Source organism: Miscanthus floridulus, chromosome 16 (genome assembly GCF_019320115.1).
Source record: "Miscanthus floridulus cultivar M001 chromosome 16, ASM1932011v1, whole genome shotgun sequence".
NCBI classification, from domain to species: Eukaryota; Viridiplantae; Streptophyta; class Magnoliopsida; order Poales; family Poaceae; genus Miscanthus; species Miscanthus floridulus.
Window position 1 is genome coordinate 114,633,239 of NC_089595.1, and position 11,869 is coordinate 114,645,107.

The 11,869-nt window shown below is 42.2% G+C and overlaps 2 protein-coding genes across 2 annotated transcripts; one reads left to right on the forward strand and one right to left on the reverse strand.

The window, feature by feature from the left end:
• Positions 1-1,828: 1,828 nt before the first annotated feature.
• Positions 1,829-5,149, reverse strand: LOC136513811 (GTPase ERA1, chloroplastic-like). Its single transcript, XM_066507788.1, has 9 exons — positions 4,766-5,149; positions 4,380-4,525; positions 4,120-4,260; positions 3,923-4,036; positions 3,698-3,823; positions 2,930-3,028; positions 2,733-2,834; positions 2,480-2,560; positions 1,829-2,355 (listed from the first exon to the last, which is right to left on the reverse strand). The coding sequence occupies exons 1-9, from the start codon at positions 5,124-5,126 to the stop codon at positions 2,269-2,271; spliced, it is 1,257 nt and encodes a 418-aa protein (XP_066363885.1). The 5' UTR covers positions 5,127-5,149; the 3' UTR covers positions 1,829-2,268.
• A 241-nt stretch (positions 5,150-5,390) lies between these two features.
• LOC136512061 (uncharacterized) lies at positions 5,391-10,582 on the forward strand. The gene is made up of 11 exons (XM_066506064.1): positions 5,391-5,941; positions 6,345-6,392; positions 6,475-6,630; positions 6,723-6,766; positions 7,554-7,716; positions 7,813-7,874; positions 8,013-8,199; positions 8,281-8,370; positions 8,781-8,914; positions 9,035-9,167; positions 9,349-10,582. Exons 1-11 carry the CDS (start codon positions 5,468-5,470, stop codon positions 10,312-10,314), a joined length of 2,457 nt encoding a protein of 818 aa, XP_066362161.1. The 5' UTR covers positions 5,391-5,467; the 3' UTR covers positions 10,315-10,582.
• Positions 10,583-11,869: the final 1,287 nt, after the last annotated feature.

The following is an 11,869-nucleotide window of genomic DNA, read 5'->3' on the forward strand; positions in this document are numbered from 1 at the left end:
GCCTTTGGCTGCGAGGTGTAATTGAGGGTGCCTTTGGCTGCGAGGAACTTTTCAGATCAGTAAAATCACTAGAATCGCTGCCAAAGTTCACTTGGAACTGATTCTCGTTTTTGTACTAGTCTCGATAAACACCAAAAACCTGGTTTCTCTTGATTCTAGTTCTAATTTGAAGAGTCCAGCGAGCTAGGTAATTAATAAAGTGATTTTGATTTATTAGAGAAATGTTTCTTAAGGGAATCTGGATTTTAAATCTTTTCTATGAGAATCTAGATTTAAAACGTTTCCACGAGAGTTTAGAACCCTGCATAAGTATAAAATGCTGAGGCATAGTATAAACTGGAACAGTGAAATGGTGCAGCTATTGGCTAATTCTGAAGCAACCTGTTAATTTTAAAAAAAAAACCTCAAGTGCCGAGCACCGCCCAGGGATATATAGATAGGAGAGTACGGCGCGGCGCAGTCAAGGAAACCTGTGGAGGGAGAGAGGCGAACAGGCAATCCCACGTAACATGAGAGACGAAAGCAAAGATATTCTTACTTTTCTGTGTGTTATTGGATCTATATATTTCTCTATTAGATTTTTAAATCATGTAAAATAGATCAGTTATTTATTCGTCGCTAGTGACTATTATATTCTATTTTTTTTTTATGTTCACATCAGAATAGCTAGCCAAATAGCTAATGGTTGAGGATGTCATAAGGAATGAGCTTGAAAGCTGAAACTCGTGTGGTCGGGTGCCTGAAATAAATTTGACTTCGACATATTAGAGAAGACAAAAAAAAAACCTGCAATGCACACGTATGGCGGCTTAGACGTTCCTCCTCCAAAAATTTACTCTCTATTCCATCAAATATTTAGACACATGCATGGATTTCATTAAATGTTTGGACACATGTATGGAGTATTAAATATAGACTAAAAAAATAACTAATTATACAGTTTGCGACTAATTTGCAAGACGAATCTTTTAAGCCTAATTAGTCTATGATTTGACAATGTGGTGCTACAGTATGCGTGTGCTAATGACGGATTAATTATGCTTAATAAATTCGTCTCGCGGATTACTAACGAATTCTGTAATTTATTTTTTTATTAGTATCCGAACATCACATGCGATATCTTTATGTGATATCCGATGTGATGTCTCGAAATTTTATACCCTGAATTTAAACAAACCTTAATTTGGAACTCCCTATTCAATAGGACGAGCGCATATATATGCCCTGTTCGTTTGGGCTTGTTTGGCTGATAAGCCATGGCTGAAAATACTGTTTTGCTAGTTTGGTGAAAGAAAAATACTGTTCATTGGTTAATAAGCCATGACTTATAAGCCAAATACGATCAAGCGAACATGCCGATATTCAGTCAGTCAGTCGGCCCACGTGTCATGTGGTCTGTGGAGAGTTTTTTTTTTTTTTTTTTTTTTTTTTTTTTTTTTTTTTTTTTTACAGAGAGAGAAGTCGAGAGTTGAGACCGAGGTAGCCAAGTCAATGCTGCGTCAGATCTGACCTGCATGCTCCATGGACCATTGTGTCTCATCGTCAGTCGGTCTGCGGCGGCGGCTCCAACCAGGTGTGCTCGCTTTGCCGCACCGTATCCACAGCGGGCGCCGCAGGGCACACGGCGCGCCACCGCCTTGACCCACCGCGACGGCGGCGGGGTAACGCCCACGCGGCAACACCGAGCACAGAGGCCCCGTTGGCTTGTGTTATAATCCGTATTTTTAAATTTATTTGTTTTAATCGAAATAATATTTTTTTCTCTGTGGAAATAATATTTTAGTTTTTTTTTTCAGCAAAGAGAACGGACCAAATTGGAAAGAGCGACTTGTACTACATGCACTTGTCTCGGCTGTCTGAGACCCTCTCTCCCATGATTTAATACAGACTTCTACAGAGAGCGCAACCATGCTCACTTCTCTGCAGCAAAATCAGTTCCACAGACAAAACAACAGGATCAGAGCACAGAACTTGTTGAGAGGAGGGCCTCACTAATAACTGAGCTGATAGTTGGGTGCGACACTCGGTTAACTGCTATACTCACTCGCATCGCCAACAACAGAAGAGAAGAAATGGAAAGGAAAAGTGAAGTCATTCTATGCTCGTGGTAGCTAACTAGCCTGTTTGCTGGTTGGTTTCAGCTAGAGCTTATCAGCCAGCCAACAATGTTTTCTTCTCACAACAAACCAGCACCAGCCGAGTTTATCAGCCCAGAAACCAACCAGCGAACAGGCCGAACAGTGATAGCGCATCCTCCTGGGGTCGAAGTCACAGTGCTTGGATCTCGCCGCCATAGCCATACCGCTTCAGAAGCCGCTCGTCTTGCCGCCAGTTTTCCTTCACTTTGACCTCTATCTGTACAAGGAAGGAGTCGTGCATTACTTGTTGGATAGAAACTTCTCCACGATGGTAGCATTGCAGCAGGAGATGGCAAGTCCACAGCGACCACGTAATATAAGTGAATAAGATGTATGTAAACCTCAAGGTAGACTTTCTTTTGTAGGAAATCCTCGATGTCAAGCCTTGACGCGGTTGCCAACATCTTTATGGCTTTGCCATCCTGCATCAATCGGACAACACAACCCGGGAATTCATGGCCTAATTCCTTTCTTTATAATAGATTGAATCTTAGATTTTAAAAAAGTCTAATTTCTTGTCTCATGTATTTCAAATATCCAGGAAAAACAGCCCACATCATGTATAATTATGGTATTGTTAACTCTTTTTTTTACCTTCCCTAGTATAATGCTTCTTTGTGATTCTTTCTCAACAAGTATGTCAACTTGAATGAAGTCCTTGGCACTAGGCCTACTTTTGTAACTGACAACATTAACCTGTCATGAAAAAAAATGATTATATTAGAAATAAAGAATATCAAGATGGAGAATATGCTGCATCAAACTCATAGGGAAAACACCTGAAGATATACCTGGCATGAATAAGGAATTTCCTGCCTGTATTGAACAAAAATCTTTTCCCTCACAATTTCACCAACAAAAAATCTCTCGGGGTGTTCACTAGCTATATCCTGAAACATGATGAACCACATGGCTAAATACATGAACAGAATACGCCTATTAATCTCAAATCATCCCATGTAGTACAACATCTAACAAAAAAATAGATGGTTCAGTTCAACTGAGGAATCATATTACAGAGCATATGCTTGTTTAAGAGATAAACCACAGACCAACAAAGAGGGTGGTAACAATGTACTAAAAGGGTGTAAGCCTATTATTTAGCATCCTCTAGACGAAGTAAAAATATGTCATGGCTTTTGAGAAAATATTTCTTCACAACTGATTTGTAGCAACCTAGCAGGGCACATAGTAATCATTTCGTACTAATTCATACATTAGCGGTTTCAAGTTCACATTGCTCAGTTCACGAATAATGGAAAAAAGCAAACTCCCATGCCATCTGCAGAAAGATGATTTGCCAATGCCTCCATCCATCAAACTAAGATTAACACAAGATTTGTCGGGAGTCAACATTGGAATGGGCACATCAAGTTCAACTATAATGATATTCAGGAGCACACTCTTGACCACACAGACAAAAATATTTACTAAAATGTTCTGAGCGCCATAACCTGACTCTCTCTGTTTATAATATATGAGGACAGTCCATGACATTTAAAGGTAAACAAAGCATAGGGAGATGCCATTAGAAAAATATGAATGATCTTTGCTAATACCTTGGGGTAGTAAGCAGGACCCAGAGGGAGCTTTGACAATATCCACTCCTTGATATCATCCACCCCATTACCAAATTTAGCACTTATTGGTATAACATCATCAACATTAGTAAATTTTTGGTACCACTGTCAAAAGAGTTGTCCGGAAATCAATACCAACTGCATGCAGAGAAAAGCACAAAAGAAACAGGGAAACACCTTTCAACAATTGTATCAGGTTCATACCTCAAGTTTCTTTGCGATTTCTCCGGGTTTTATGAGATCTTTCTTGTTCAATACCAGCAGTACAGGAAGTCCAATATCTTTGTTTCCCACACCTTCTTCAAGCATTTCATCAATCTAAAAGCTCAAAGCTTGCAAGATGTAAGGTAAAATGGTTGAATGTCAGGATGGATTACTTTCTTTCTTACTGCTGGCAATACCTTTTCAGGCGCTTTGCAAGCATCAGCAACAACAAGCACACAGTCCGCACTGCCGATAGCGCTCCTGACATTCTTCATCATCATACTGTCCAGCTTATGCATCTCCTTTTTAATAACACCAGGAGTGTCATAAAGTATAATCTGCAAACTAAATGATAACTCAGATTAGCAGTGAAAAGCAACATGATCCCCTTGATGGTAATGGGACCAGAAACTTCCGAGGACCTTAATTTGTATTGAACTGAATTAAATTCTGATACCTGGTATTCTGGTTCAGAACATATACCAAGAATGCGATGTCTTGTCGTTTGCGGTTTATCTGTTACAATTGAAAGTTTCTGACCAACCATTTGGTTTATAAGGGTGCTCTTGCCAACATTTGGCTTCCCCAATACAGCAACATAGCCTGCGGAGACACCGTATCAGTATGCCAATCATTCAATATGGATCAATTTCCAATTTGCAATTTTGACGAAAATGCTCTGCGCATTGCAACTTTGCAAGCTCCTTAATTTTACTTTACGAACTAGGACGAAATTTGGCTAATAAAGTTTAGAACTAAGTGCATGACCTCAATTCCTAAGCTTAATCAATACTAAACCCGACTAATTTCAAACTCAGAAAGCACAGAAGTGAGAAGCCTAACCGCTGCGGTGATTGGCGCAAAGAGAGGAGCCAAGTTCCTCCGAATCGTACTCATCCAGCAGCGCCAGGCTCCGGTCCGGCTTCTCGATGAGCTCCAGGCGCGGCCTCGTGCTCACCGCCGGTTCAGCTTTGTCCTCCTCCATTTCTTCTTCCACCATCTCATCCTCTTCCACTCCTGAATAGGTCATAATCGCATTGCCCACAGCCCCAGCTCCATGCTTCAGTCTCGAGGCTAGGACGCGTCTTCCTTGCAGCACACACGGGGAAATAAAATCCGGTGGAAGAGCAAGAGCTCTATGGGAGAGACACGGCGGCAGCAACGGCGGCGGCGCGAGGAACCGGAGAGCGAGGCCAAGCTCCATCGTGGCGAGTGCAGACTGCAGAGTGCGCGCAATGTGTTCGCGAGCATCCGCAATTGGGGATAAGAAAGAGAAGGCAGGCGACGGGATGTTTTCGGCCCATTTTTTTTAAAGAGTTTTACCTCAGCTTTTATTGAAAGCCAGTTGTCGGCCCATTTTCAGAGGCCCATAAAAGGAGAAGGCCCAGGCCCATGAACTGGTCACGGCCTACCCGCCACGGAGCCCTCCCGACAAAAACGACCAGAGCAGCAAGCTCCCAACCGCCGCCGGAGCGCGGAGCAAAAACATCTCCAAAACCCTAGCCCCCATCCCCTCGCTGGGAAGTCTCGTCGGCGGCGGCGGAGATGGGCAAGGCGAAGGGGAAGCAGCGCCAGGACAAGTTCTACCACCTCGCCAAGGAGCAAGGGTACCGGAGTCGCGCGGCCTTCAAGCTGCTCCAGCTCGACGCGCGGTTCCGCTTCCTCCCGACGGCGCGCTCGGTGCTCGACCTCTGCGCCGCGCCGGGAGGGTGGGTTCAGGTGGCCGTCAACCATGCCCCCGTGGGAGCCTTCGTCGTCGGGGTCGACCTCGTCCCCATCCGCCCCATCCGCGGTGCCCACTCGCTCACCGAGGATATCACCACCACCAAGTGCCGCGCCGCGGTGCGGAGGCTCATGGACTCCAACGGCGTCTCCGCCTTCGACGTCGTGCTCCACGACGGGTCTCCCAACGTCGGTGGTGCCTGGGCGCAGGAGGCCACATCGCAGTCGGCGCTCGTCATCGACGCACTGCGCCTTGCTACCATGTTCCTCGCTCCCAAGGGCGCCTTCATCACGAAGGTAAAGGATTCTACAGAAGAAGAATGCTCAATGTTGCAGCCATTGGCTTCCCTTTGTAATTAAGCATGATGCTTATTTTCCTTGTAATATGTGAATACAAAATATCTTTGTTGAAAATACACTATAAAAATCTGTTCTAAATAAGTGGCAGCATGATATCTTGACATTTTCATCCCTAGTCAGGTGTTATGTTTATGTATATATATGTGCTCCTTGGTTCACAGTAAAGTATTATCCATTCTTCTGACATGTTGAGTGGTTTTGACAGTTTATACCTTGCAGAGTTGTCATGTGTTTTGTTATCAACTCATCTCCTTCAGTTGTTGAATCAGCTTTATTTTCGTTGTTCTCATTGTCTCACATTTCAATCCATGTTTAATCAACTGTTCTTTTTCTTCAACAGGTTTTTAGGTCTCAAGATTACAACGCTATTATGTACTGTCTTAAACAGGTGTGTATTCATTAAATGTTTTGTATTTTTTTATTTTTCCTATTTGGTTAATTGAAACATCAAATATCATCTTGGTTTGCAGTTGTTTGAGAAGGTTGAGGCGACTAAACCTTCGGCAAGTCGGTCTACATCTGCTGAAATTTATATCATCTGCCTGAAATACAAGGCTCCCGCAAAGATTCAGCCAGAATTTCTTGATATAAAGCACTTGTTCAGTGTGGTTCCAGAACAGACCAAAGTATGTTGAGCCACTTGTCTGAATCATCTGTCTAGTTTCTTTTCTTTTTTCTGCTAGCGTACCTTAATTTTGGAAATTTTGGTGCTCTGCAGTCTAGGGATGTCATGGATGGTAGGAAAAAGAGACACCGTGATGGGTAGGCCCTCTTTTCACATCAAGTTTGCCTGCTTCTTTTCCTTTTCCCCTTCTGAAAGTATGTATCTTTTTTATATATGTATATAATTGTTAGCACGATTAACAGTGTTCACATCATAGTGGACTATAATGTTCTACCTATATCTGTTCTCAGTTCTCACATTAAATATCCACTTCTTACGTTCATTATAAGTTTATAACAGCCTGTTTTCCAATATCCTTGTTCTGCTCACATGTAAATAATTGCATTGCTCTTGGTATCGTGAAAGTTTACAAGTTGCTCTGTTATTTCGTGCAAGCAATTGAGATGTTTATTCTCACCAATTCGGCATTTTTTAAAGTCACATAATCAGTTAGGCATTTCTAGTTTGAGCCAGAAAACTGTGCTTTTCTGCTCTTTGGGTAAGCAACAATGAACAAGAATTAATAGTTTGTAGAATTTGTTCAACAAAAACACCAGTACTCGGGTTCATGTATGGTGCATCACTAAGAGCGTTTATGTCGATAAGAGTGGGTGGGTGTTTATGTTGGCTCACTGCACTTAAGGTTATGTTGTTGTTGTTGTTGTTATTTTCATAAGAGTGAGTGGGTGTTTATGTTGGCTCACCAAGCCTATCACCTGTAGAAGTTTATTAAAAAGGCATACGCTGTTCTTTCTATGTTGAAAAACTTTGGTGGAATCCACCTGTAGAAGTTGTAGCTTTAAGTTTTTGTTACACAAAGCCCTCGTTGGTGAACAATATGGCACAATAGATTGTTATACACTGATATCAATAACTTGTATGTAGGTATGAAGAAGGGAATACGACATTGCGGAAAGTCGGTTTGGCATCAGACTTTATATGGTCTGACGCCCAGGCACCACTGGAGTTTTTGGGTTCTTACAATGCAATTTCATTTGATAATCCAGAATCCCTGCCCATAAAGAATCATGAGCTTACAACAGATGATGTAAGGAACTGATGCCATTGCTAAGCATACTGCACAGCTTATGTTTCCATCTATTTTTGTATAGGTACTTACGGCTGATTATTTGGTTTGTGCCAGATAAAAAATTTCTGTGAGGACTTACTTCTGTTGGATAAGAATAGTTTCAAGCATATCTTGAAGTGAGTACCTTATCTACCATTCTATTTTCCCATATGGTTTATTTCTGTTCATTTAAATAGTTATGATAACCCAAACAAGTCTATAAGTAGAGGTGTGCAGAGTATATAAATCTTATATCTATTGCATGACCATGTTAGATGGCGAATTCGCTTACGAAAAGCACTTTCAGCGTCTTCACAAGTCACCCCAAAGGTCAGTGATGCTGTGGAGAACACAAAGGTCACGTATGATGATGTACTTCTACAGGAAATGGAAGAATTGACCAGTGTCATTGATAGAAAGAAAAAAAGAGAGAAAAAGCGTTTGTCAAAGCGTCGGGCAAAGGTATTATGAAATACATATGCATTTTTTGCAATATGATGTTGATTTGAGATTTATGCTGACATATGTCTCTCTTCATTCCAGGATAAAGCACGCAAGGCCACAGGAATGCAGATTGATGCTACAGGAGATGATTATGGAGATCCTGACTTGTTTTCTATTAGTGTTATCAAGGTATAATGCTTGTTTCTGTGGACATGTTACGTGCTATCTTTTACTTAGTGGCATTACCTGTCCTCAGAATTTATACTGATAGCTCACTGGAAGAGATTTAGTTTTACATGAAACTTGTTTTTCCCCCATTTGTTACACTTAAAGAAGTAAACAGCAATACTCATTTTCCTCTCTTGAGTTTCCTCTATGACCCGCATGCAATAATTTCTAAATACAGCAGGCTCCATTTTTGCTAAAACACACCAACAAATTTTATTCACTCTATTTGGATTTCTGTAAAGTAACCTTCTAATGAGCTGTGTATGTTCTATCTTTACCTGTGGTTTGTTCTTGGAAAAGCATCTAAAAGAGCATGCTCGTTCATGATCATCTAATTCTTAAGTTTTTATATTCATTTTCCTTTTTTTTAGGGTGGAAAAGAACTTGAAGCTGTTGAATCAGCAGAGCTTGATGTGGAAGATGAAATTGGAGACAGTGAGAATGAGGATACTCAAGCTCGTGAAGACTCTGATGAGGAAATGGATTCTGACGAGGAACAGCAGAGGTAATTTTTTTTGAACATCCGCACCATCTGAACACATAATTAAGTGATCAAATATCCTTATATTTCTAAAAAAGAAAACTGTCATGTCAAAAGTTTGTAAGTAATCATTGTTCACATCAGGTATGATGCCCAGCTTGAGGAGATGCTTGATGAAGCTTATGAGCGCTTTGTAACTAAAAAGGGTGGTGAAATAAAACAAGAACGCAAGCGTGCGAAACGAATCAATCCTGATGCTGATGCAGACCTCTTAGAGGTAATACTTTGCCAAAGGGCAGGACTTGTACAATGCTATGCAATTCTTTTTTCTTTGTTACAATTTACAATAATAGAGGGTGTAAAGTTTAAGATCTCAATTTCTTTTGTCTTGGTTACAATAATAGAGGTTGTAAAGTTTTAAGGTGATATAGATGTTTATTATCTTTTAATCTTACTAGGGAGGTGAAGATGATGGTGATGTTGAAATGGATCAAGATTTTGACGAAGATCAAGATCAGGAGACCAATCCCCTTCTGTTATCTCTAGATGAACAGAGGCCAACTAAAGAGCAGATTGTAAAGCAATGGTATAGTCAGGATGTGTTCACAGAAGCCACAACCGGCGTTACTGAGCAGAGTGACACTGAAGATGAAAGGGATAGTTTGCAGAGGAATAAGAAGATGGATAGTGGCAAAAAGGAAAAGGTGGCTAAAGCACAGTGTTTGCAACAAGAAGATTTTGAGATTGTACCAGCAGAACCTGTCCGAAACGAAGATGATTCATCTTCATCTTCATCTTCTGATGAATCGGAGGATGATCTCGATGATTACAGAAAGGCTGAAGTACTAGCCTATGCTAAGAAGATGCTGAGGAAGAAACGGAGAGAACAGATACTTGATGATGCTTACAACAAGCACATGTTTGATGACGAAGGGTTACCCAACTGGTTTGTTGAGGATGAAAAGAGGCATAGGCAGCCCATGAAGCCTGTTACGCGTGAGGAAGTAGCTGCGATGAGGGCTCAGTTTAAGGAGATTGATGCCCGCCCATCCAAGAAGGTTGCAGAGGCCAAGGCTCGGAAGAAGCGTGTTGTCATGAAGAAACTTGACAAGGCACGCCAAAAGGCAGATGCTATAGCGGACCAGAATGACATAAACGAGCGATCAAAGAGGAAGATGATTGACCAGATTTACAGGAAGGCGATGCCAAAGAAGCCTCAGAAGGAGTATGTTGTTGCAAAGAAGGGGGTTCAGATGAGGGCTGGCAAAGGGAAGGTGTTGGTGGATCCACGGATGAAGAAGGACAAGCGGGCTGGTGGAACTGGGAAGAAAGGGAAGAAGGGCGGCAAAGGCGCAAAGGGGAAGGGTGGCCCGAAAGGCATGAGAGGGAAAGCTGGGAAGAAGGCTGGGAAAGCCCCGCGGTAAAGAAGCTGAGGAGCTAAGCATGGTTGGAATGCTGGATGCCCGCCTCCCTGCTAAATTTTTGTCTCGTCCGACTACAGCTACTCAGTAGGCAGTAGGCAGATGTTTTGAAGTTGTGTGATGATAAAAGTTTATGTGTTCAAAGTTTTGTAGCGTGAGTTATCAGTGGGTATAATTTGTTTCAAAACTAGTGTTCACTTTGAGTGTCACTAAGCATAATTTTGCACATTTCACAATCAATTATCAAAACTTTTAGCCCCCTTGGGGACTCCAGAACACAGGACATACAGATGCCTGCATCTCTACTAATATTTGTGTGACGAACGCCGGTGGAGACTTCTTTTTTTACAACTGAGGAACTGAAGAGTTCTCCTTTGTGTGTCGAGATGGACGTGGTCTGTCTGGCTGCTTTGGACTAGATAGGCGACTTTGGCTATGAAGTTCCCTCTGGAATCCGCTTGCATTTCCTTATCAGATGAAAAGAATGCAGACTTTGAATCCCAAACATTGAGATGCAAACGAAAATGATAATCTCCGATTTTCGAAAATCGTTTTGAGTTTTTTTTCCCTGATTTTAGACCTAAACGGAAACGGTAGCGGTAATCGAAAAAACAAAAACGATTATGGTAAAAAAATCGAAAAAAGAAAGCGAAAATGATTTTGCCCTCTTTCAATCGTTTTCGAACATTCTCGTATTTAACCGGTAATTTATCGTCGGTAATTACTGATTCAAAGGCCTTTAATTAATGAATCCTAATTTATTTATAGACTATACAACGCATTACGATCTGTACACGCAAGCACATAAGGTAATTTTTTTTTTGGAAAGGAACCCAACTGCACACATAAGCACATAAGGCAAATATTTTTTTTGGAAAGGAACTATCTATACGGAAGTATTTCATTTGTATAACAAGAAGGCAATCAGCCAATCACCCAATCACTTGCTGCACCCGTAACTCTAGCCACGAACGCGAACGGACTCGGGCGGCGTGCACCTGCACCTAAGATGGTGTGAACTGTGTGCTTTCGCTCGTGATCTTGTCAACTGTGGTTTTATTTATCATTGTCATTAAGTTATATGGATCTTTTCATGTTCTACGGTTTGACGTGTTTATTGTTTTTGAGGATATCGTTCTCATGGATTCCGATCATTATCGATGTATTTTCCGATTGACTATTTTCAGGTATCGATATTAGGGATACCTAAAGTGAGAAAGTTAGCGTCCACGTTGACTTTCCCGAACAGAGCAAGACGTATTAACATGTCTCGCTCGACCCCTTGGGTATGGGCTCCGTCTCGCCCGACCCCAAGGACATAGTTTCCGTCTCGCCCGACCCCGAGGCTGTGGGGGTCTCGCCCAAGGTGGCGGGCTCCGTCTTGCCCGACCCCGAGGCCGCGGGCTCTGTCTCGCCCGACCCTTGGATGCGCGCTCCGTGTCGTTCGACCCCCAAGGGTCGCGGGCTCCGTCTCGCTAGACCCCGAGGCCGCGGGCTCCGTCTCGGCCGACCCTTGGGTGCGTGCTCCGTCTCGTTCGACCCCAAGAGTCGCGGGCTC